General features: G+C 39.2%; 1 protein-coding gene across 2 annotated transcripts in view; it reads left to right on the top strand.

Annotated features, from left to right (window-relative positions):
* tet2 (tet methylcytosine dioxygenase 2) overlaps window positions 1-9,373 on the top strand; it is a 31,177-nt gene that overhangs the window by 14,010 nt on the left and 7,794 nt on the right. Inside the window, exons 2-6 of one of the 2 annotated variants that reach the window (XM_083538896.1) lie at window positions 4,855-5,130; window positions 5,527-7,656; window positions 7,834-7,924; window positions 8,018-8,111; window positions 8,228-8,436. In XM_083538896.1, coding sequence (XP_083395022.1) covers window positions 4,899-5,130; window positions 5,527-7,656; window positions 7,834-7,924; window positions 8,018-8,111; window positions 8,228-8,436 — 2,756 coding nt within the window. In that variant the 5' untranslated portion in view covers window positions 4,855-4,898. Of the gene's footprint in view, window positions 1-4,854; window positions 7,657-7,833; window positions 7,925-8,017; window positions 8,112-8,227; window positions 8,437-9,373 lie in introns of both variants that reach the window. The other variant, XM_083538895.1, reaches the window with a different exon arrangement.

Here is a 9,373-nt window from a genome sequence, read left to right as displayed (position 1 = left end):
ATTACTATACACACTATACACACACACACTATACACTATACACACTATACATACTCCCTATACACACACACTATACACACACACTATACATACTCCCTATACATACTCCCTATACACACACACTATACACACACTATACACACACACTATACACTATACACATACTATAAACACTTACACCATTACTATACACACTATACATACTCCCTATACACACACACTATACATACTCCCTATACACACACACACACACACACACACACACACACACACACACACACACACACACACACACACACACACTATACATACTCCCTATACACACACACTATAAACACTTACACCATTACTATACACACTATACATACTCCCTATACACACACACTATACACACACACTATACACTATAAACACTTACACCATTACTATAAACACTATACATACTCCCTATACACACACTATAAACACTCACTATACACACACTATACACTCACTATTTTACTTACAATACCCAATATTCACACTAAGCACACTCACTATACACACACACAATACATACAACACACACACTCACTATACACACTCTAATAGTATAATTATACACTATACTTTACATGAGTGCGATCACACAGTGCAGTATATAATCATTTCTATATCCTGTATAAATACTGTATGGTGACAGTGTGTGGCTCCGAGTACTAATACTGTACACTACAGATCATTAATACTGCACCTACAGTTTAATACTGATTACAGAGCAGAGTCCAAACCTTTACCTATTACAGAGCAAAAATTTATTGAGGATCAAAAGTAAATATGTCATCATACTATTTTATATTAAAAGTTGCCATGGTGCCACTCATTTAAAATTTCACAATTTTGATTAGTAAATAAATAAATAAATCAGAATCTGCTCTCTGTAATCTGTGTAATTAATGCAGTTTTATTTTCAAGTATTCCTGCCTAATCAAACATACAGAACAATATAAACATAAGCAAACTTATTTATAGTAACAGAATTTAATGCCTAATACTGCTATTCAACCTATAAGCAATAGAGCCATGTTTATATCAGTGACGTGCGTGTGAGTGTGTGTGTTTAATTCACACTTCAGTTTACATTTATTGCATATTGCACTGTTTCTACAGTACAATATTAATTCTAAATCCGTACACAAATATATAGAGTCCATAATCTGTCACATAAATAGTATGATTGAATTTAAATGCTCTATCAAGTATTAATTCTACAAATATTACTTGGTACGTCCCAGTCTGGGGTCGGGGGCACACAAGAGAAAGCATTACGTTAGTAGTTCCATGACACCACTTACACTGTACTAATAGTGTAATTAACGGAGTATTATTACTGCACACTTATTATTACGCTCCTATTGTGTACACAAGTGCTAATAGAGAGTACTGTCGATATACACCAAAATATGCATAATTTTTTGCATTATGGATGTTGATTAATAATAACCTTACACTTATAGATTATTGCAGTTATATTCCAGAATTAGTATTAATACTACATCCATACTGCAGCTACGAGATTTCTCCTGTAAACATTATCTAGCTAAAAGAATAATATATGCATATACAGAGCATATACAGTCGAATATCATATTCATTAATATTGCTTTGGTTAGTAAAGTATTGATTTTATTGTACAATGCTGCTTATGCAGTACAGGCTTAAACGCCAACAAGATATTTAATTTAAGCTCTGCCTACGTTGACCAGTTCGATGCCGCGAGGTTTAATACTGCACTGATGTTCGTTAAAGATGTAGAACTTTTAAGTAATTTTCCACCTGTGAAGTTAGCGGTCAGATCTGTACGTGTGTGTGTGTGTGTGTGTGTGTGTTCATGCTAATCAGTGCTAATGCTTTCCAAATGTGATCCACAGCTCGAGTGTTCCTCTGCCAACAGAAACACATCGCTCCAGCTCACATTTATTACCATCTGCAGTAATGTTTAGGTTTATGTTTTTGTGTTTTAATATCGTCACAAGAAAAAACTAATTGGTGAAAGCTTTATAAAGTCTGTCACTAGCATGGTTCTTTCCATTCTTATATTTGTGATAAACATCAGTTACATTCGCAATTAAACCTGAAAAGTAAAAAAACAGTGATTCTGTACTTTGGCGTTGAGAAGTTAAATTTAATTTATTTCAATTCAGTTTTATTGTAGATCACTTTTAACAGTGGACATGGTTCCAAAGCAGCTTTACACAGATAAAGAGGTTAGACAGTATACATTCATATGTTATTGCCTATAAGTTTATAAGTTTATCCCTAAGAGTGAGCTAGTGATGGTTTTGGTGAAACACCCCAAGATGGAAGGAGGAAGAAACCCTAAAGAGGAAGCAGACTCAGAAGGAAACCTATCCTCATCTGGGTAGAAGTCATAGAATGTTAAAAACTAGCAGCAATATATTATATAATTCATCTAAGCAAACATTTAGCATTCACAGTAGGGTTTCCTAACTTATAGTGTACAGTGTACTAAATAAAGCAAATTAATACAACACATGAAAATGGTAAAATCATGTATGGTTTGGGACACAACCACACAATCAGCAAGTTTAGTTTGAGCTAGCCTACCCTTACACACTCAAAATAACGAAATAGCACACATTATGTGTAATGTTCTGTTATTACCGTCCCGGTGGTACAACATACACAGCACCATGGTACAGCACCACACTAATGCTAGCAAGCTACCTATTCAACTTAGCTATTGTTAATGTTAGCTCTTTTAGCTTTGTGAAAGTGTGTATTTAGGTATATAAAAAAGCTAGCTAGCACGCTTGATCATACAGTTTAAACCCTATTATTGTAGCTTTTGTTAGCAAGGTATAAATAATGCTAGTTTGCTGTAATGGCCATGAGGATACACCGTTGTGTGTGTTATAGTGTATAAGGTGTAGAGGTAAGGGAGAGGAACATGGAGAGCATAGAGTAGAACAGGGATGGAGAAGAGATGCTGTAATGATGGATCACTGCACCGAGCCTCGCAGTGCTCAAATTATTTAGCAGATGTTGTGGATGTGACGTACATTAATAACCGCGTGTGTGTGAGAGAGAAAGAGAGTGAAATCAATGTCATTACTGAATGATGTATATATAGCTGCTCTCCAAAGCACACAAATATAAAGGGGGAAGGGAAAGAGAACACACACACACACACAAAACTGGCAGCCATTTGCATACACACTCATCCCTTTGTTCCAGATATAAGGTATATTATGAATATACAGTGCATTCAGAACGTATTCAGACCCTTCACTGTATTAAATGTTGTTACACTCTGATACTACGTTCACATTGATTTGGAAACATTTCTAGAATTTTGTTTTCACTTTGTCATTGTGGTGTACTAAGTGTAGATTCATTAGAAAAAAATTATTGTAGTATCTGACTGCAACATAACAACACTGAAAATACTGAAGGGGATCAAAATATTTCCTGAATGAACTGTAATGTTAATAAACTCAGCATGTAGTTTGAATCCCTGACATTAATTTGAATATGAATGAAACAATAAAACAAGTTGAATGAAAGAATTAATAAATAAAATGCACCTGCACTTCAGGCTTCTGAGGTCAGCAACTCCAATCCTGATCAAACACATTTGTACAAGCTAACCAACATCTTCAGGATTACTGGTTATATACAGACAGGTTGGAGAATGGAGGTTGAAGTTAAACTCTGCAGGTTTGAAGAACCCTGTGAAAGATTGTGCTCCACTATTGCCAAAATCACATAATTACTGAATTCTGTTCATTTTATGTTATGCTCCTATTATATGTTCATTTCTCCCAGAATTCCCCAAGCACTGGCTCTGCAGCCTGAATCTCAAACTTAAAATGAAAGCAGACTGAAGACTGAGCCTCGAACCCTTCCCAATGCATGACACTAAAATTGAAACCCTGAGCATTACATTACAACTAACAAATGTGTTTGAGACCAGGCTCGGTCCAAGAAGCGAAGATGAGATCTTGAAGTCTCTGTAAACCTTTGTGTTATCAAAAGTTATTGTGTGCCATAACACAGAGATGGCTGATATAGTTAAACCAGCTGAATTTATATAATCTGGTAGTTTCAGAAATGCTGGTACATAGAGATAATCCCCGAACTACTAGAAAAAATTACCAACTTACTATTATTGGACCACTTAATGTAGACTTACCCAATATAGAATAATCAAAATATATAACTGGTATATAATGTTTATTCTACTTGCACAGAAATACTCCAGACAGACAGCTAGTCAGACAGATATATAGAGGAGACCAGTCTCATGAAACCCCTGACTTGTAAATATGTACAACAAGACCTTTTATATTCTCAAAAAATGGCATCTGTTCTAACATGACTTTCTGATCAGGTCGTTTCTGAAAATGTTGAGTACGCCAAGAATGTGGTCTGAGCCTTTTTTTTTATTTTTTCTTTGGAGACCCTTTAAAGGCTTTTATGAGGTTCTTTAATTTGGCCTGTCGCATTGAAAGAGAAATAGGTAAACAACATGGAGGTTGCACAATAACCACATGTTGGCAGGCGAAGAAGTTTGTTCATGTACATCAAGCGCTAGGGGCATGAGGTAATCCAAGGGCAGTGTGTTGTGTGTTAAAGTGTGGATGTGAAATTGTTTCTACTCTACTGACAAGTCTAAATCTGTCTAAAGTCTAAAAGCCCTCTATCAGGGGTGTGATGATACTGTAAGTTTGTAAATAGTTTTTTTTGTGCTACACCATGATACTAGAGATTAAATATTTCGTCATGCAATACACAAGTTCATGGATTGATGAATGACATATGAATGGGTCCTGACGTGTTTTATTTTTGCAGGAAGCAAAGACGGTAGCCTTGTGAATGGACTCAGAGCAGTCCAGATGGAAACAGAACAAACCAGGCATGAGACGGAAGAAAATCTGATACACACACAGCTTAATGCTACCCACCAGGCACCTGTCAAGCTGCAGAATGGTTACCAGTCACCTGACCCCAGCCCTCAACAACTTAATGGGGATAGCAGTTGGAGCAATTTCAAGACAATGAAACGACACCGGGATGACTGTTCTAGCCCAGTCACCGTGTATGATCAGGGCCTGTATCAAAGAAATGGTGAGAAATGTTCACTGAATGACCAGTCATTAGTGGCTCTTCACCAGCCCAAAAAGCTCTGTGTTAATTCTAAAACAAGTAGTCCATTAGAAAAGAAAGAGACAGATATAGAAAGGTGTTTAGACACAATCTCTGAGCTGAGCAAGTCTGTACAAGACACAGGAAACTGCAATTATGCCAATGCAGACATCTTCTCATTACCAAGGAACAAGCAGATGCCAATGACCAATGGTGCTACAGTAACTCCACCGTCAATGGAACGTCCTTCTGGTGATCTCTTAGAGAAAACTCAGTCTCAGTATTACTCAAACAACATGTCCACACCTAAAGACACCAACAATCTACATGAGCAGGCCATCTCTTCACCGTCACTTACCTCAGGTTTTTCTGTTTCAGCTCAGACGCCTGCCTCTGAGCCAACTGCCCAGACACCATCAGAAATGCATGGTGACAATGGATATGACAGAGAGTTTATGGTGAATGGGTACTCCGGAAACTTTGGAGCAGAGCAGCAGCAGCAGCCTCTGCCATACCCTCCCGCTGACCTCCCGGCTTTGGAAAATCAACCACAAAACAATTTAGGAAAAGGGCCAGGAATTGCCTCAGTGAGCATGAGTGACAGTTCACAGGTTCAAAATGGCAGAGAGTGTTTTGCCAGCAGCCCAGTGGGTTTAAGCATGTTCTCAAAGTCTTACACGATGTCAGCACAGGCTGAATCTGCTGGTACATTTGGGTCATTTGAGAACACAGCCACTAATCAGGAGACCAGCACTGTTACAGGCCAGCAGCACTTGCAATATGCAACGCAACAGCACCAGTCAGATGTTTCCTGCTCAGCTGATAGCAGCCCCCAGGGCAATGGAATCACAGCTCCTTCTCCTGTTGAAATTCAGGCAGCTTCAAAAACGCAGCGTAATGAGCTGGAACACAAACAGCTAGACCAGGACAGTAATGTGGCTTCTGACACTCAGATTAGTTGGATCAATTTAAACTCTACTCCAACTCCAAATCCACAGCACCATGCCAAACAGGCACACATGTGGAAGGATTTCCCTTCAAATGAGAACAAAGCCAGACAAAGCCCTGGTGATCTGCTGAATCCTGACAACTCAAATAGCTTTCAAATGCAGCCAAGCTTCTCCCAACAACAAGAGGGTAACATGCAAAATGGCTACAAGTTTCCTACACATCCTCCCCCTAATGGTGCCACAGAATTTCAGCCTCAAACACCTACAATTCCATCTGATATGCACACCCAGCCCAACATGCAGCTCATCAATGTCCAGCCCCAACAGCATGCGAATGAACAGTTTTTCCCTCCAGTACAACAAAATAAGTTATGCAAAAACGATGAAAACGTAGGGCAGGTACTACCTCCTGACTTTGTGCTTCGGCACCCTTCACAGCCCCACCAGCAATATGAAGACCACCAGCAGCAAGCTGGAACCATCATGCATTATGATGCCCAGCACCCCCCAAAAAAAGCACCACGGTACCAGAACCCCTCTCAGACTCAGACAAATAGTCAACTCCCAAACAGACACCCAATGGTAGGATACACACAAGCAGAAATATCGTCTCATACATACAGGCAATCTAAACCACCAGGTAAAGTGCAGGATGGATCTAATTTGTTTGCTCAACCAATCCTCACTTTTCCTAAACATCCTAACTCGCAGCCTACACCTAATGAAATGGCGTCAATGTTTGACTTTGTTGGTGCAGCAGAGATGCAAAAACAGCCCCAGAGACAGGATACCCCATCCAATGCCCAACATTCCCAGCAGCTTGTCAAACATATGCTGGTCAGAAATGTGGACTTTCAGCACTCACAAAATACACATCATCATCAGCTACAAGATGGCACCCACAGTAGACAGATGCCGGTCCAGATGTCCCCCGAAGCTGAATCACAGGACTCCTGTTTCCAGTTTCAGAGAGGACCTCTACCAACCACAGGGTCAAAAGGGGATTTCCAGACACATACAGAACTTAAAATGCATCTCCTACATAAGCAGGAAAGGCCAAACCACCCTCAGAGCCCCAACATGATCAGACCTAATCTACAGCTTGTTAAACATGAGAATGACCCAAGATTTGATGCCCAAATGCCACCACCTCAAATGCAGCATCAGGATAGAGACCTGACTGGAAGCGTGCTAGCGACAATAAAACAGGAAAAAACATCTTCAACTTGCTCAAATACCCAACCTAAGAGCATCCTGGCCTCCATGGAGCAGCAATTACAACAGTACCAGCCTTGTTCCGTGTTTGAGAGGAGGTCTCTATCCATCAAGTCCCCCAATAAGGTAAAAGTGGAGATGGCTGGGAGTGTGGCAGTAATTTCAACAAATATTGAAGGAAGTATTGAGGAACAGTATAAACCCCCTGCTTCTACTCCCAAGAAAGAGCCAGGGTTACAGTGTTTTCTGGATTCACCTATGAAATTGCTGGATACTCCCATCAAAAACCTTCTGGATGCACCCATTAAAACTCAATACGAGATTTCTCCATGTCATTGTGTTGGTAAGGCTCAGTATTTTTTCCCTTCTTTTAAGCAGCAAAAAAAAAAAAAAAATTAAGATATAAACCTTTTATGTTACTTAATTAAATTATATAATAATAAATACATCATATGGTATATATTACATTCAATATCAATAATCCTTGTATTGCATTTCTTTGTAATTCTGTTCTCCACAGAACAAATTAGTGAAAAGGATGAAGGCCCATATTACACTCATCTGGGAGCAGCACCAAATATCAAGGGGATACGGGAAACCATGGAAAAGAGGTGAGACATCATCTTCAAATTCTTCACCAATACGCATAATATCTAGCTGCTTTTTGAAGATGTATAAACTTGTGAACTTATCATATTTTTAAGGTCTGGCCTGACTGGTGGTGCTATTAGAATTGAGAAAGTGGTGTTTACAGGCAAGGAGGGCAGAAGCACACAGGGATGTCCCATTGCAAAATGGGTAAGTTTCTCTGTGTGTGTGTGTGTGTGTGTGGGCTATATAAGCTGTACATCATCCTGGTAGAACTAGCACAAGGCATTAAACTGTTTAATGTACAGTATATATGTGACATGTAGGTAATACGCCGAGCCAATGTGGATGAGAAGCTCCTTGTGCTTGTACGAGAGCGAGCCAATCACACTTGTGAAACATCATGCCTTGTGGTAGCCATCATGATATGGGAGGGAATACAAGCAAACCTGGCTGATCGTCTCTACACAGAACTAAGTGATACACTGACGAAGCACGGTGCCCTGACTAATCGCAGATGTTCGCTCAATGAAGAGTAAGGACAGTTTCATTTTCTTCCCCCTTAAAGCCTCGGACTAGCAGTTAGTGTGATCCTTCTGCTAGAAATCTATTTTAAATGAACTTCATTCTCTCAGTTCAGGACTTCTGTAGGCAGAATATAATCAGGTAAATCTGGAAGTCGTACAATATGGTAGCTCTCTATGAGTAGCATTACTTTACTTATGATGTAACATGCTAAATCTACATGTACTGCATTATAGGATAATTTTTCTATTTTGTGTCTCATGATCAAGTAGTTTGTAGATCTCATAGCTCATCTATAGGTTCTGTAATTATATCAGATGATTAAACACTATAGTATTGATATCTATTATCTTTCTCTCTCTCTCTCTCTCTCTCTCTCTCTATATATATATATATATATATATATATATATATATATATATATATATATATATATATGTATATATATATAAATATATATATTGTGGCGACTTGCCGCCGTGTCGGGCTGAACACAGACATGGGAAAGCTTAAATTGGGGTTAAGAGTGTCTTTATTTGGGACCAGAGGTGAGGGTAAAAGGGAAAGGGGGATAGTGTTCTGGTGCTCAGGAAAGGAAGTAAGGAGTGGTTGGAGTGGGAGAAGGAGCAGAGCGTTCTCGTCGCACTCCGATGCCTCAGGTGCCTCTGGCTCTGCCGCCATCACTATTGGCTCATAGGGGTCAGGGTCTTTCTGCTGCGTGGCCGAGGCGTCATCCCTCACTGACTTTGCGTTGCGCGGCCCTAGCTCTTGGCACCAGAGGTGGAGGCCCGCCGTCACAATAAATATAATTTAATAAAATATAAACATATATAATATATATATATATATATATATATATATAAAATTCTGTTCATTTGCTCAAATTGCTTCTGTGGTTCAATTATCACTTCATGCAGCATCTTATTGTACTCTCCATCATCCCTATC

This window comes from Silurus aristotelis (assembly GCF_946808225.1).
Source record: "Silurus aristotelis genome assembly, chromosome: 4".
In the NCBI taxonomy this organism is placed as follows: domain Eukaryota; kingdom Metazoa; phylum Chordata; class Actinopteri; order Siluriformes; family Siluridae; genus Silurus; species Silurus aristotelis.
The sequence above is the reverse complement of the archived record's forward strand: the minus strand, read 5'-3'. Positions and strand labels throughout refer to the sequence as shown.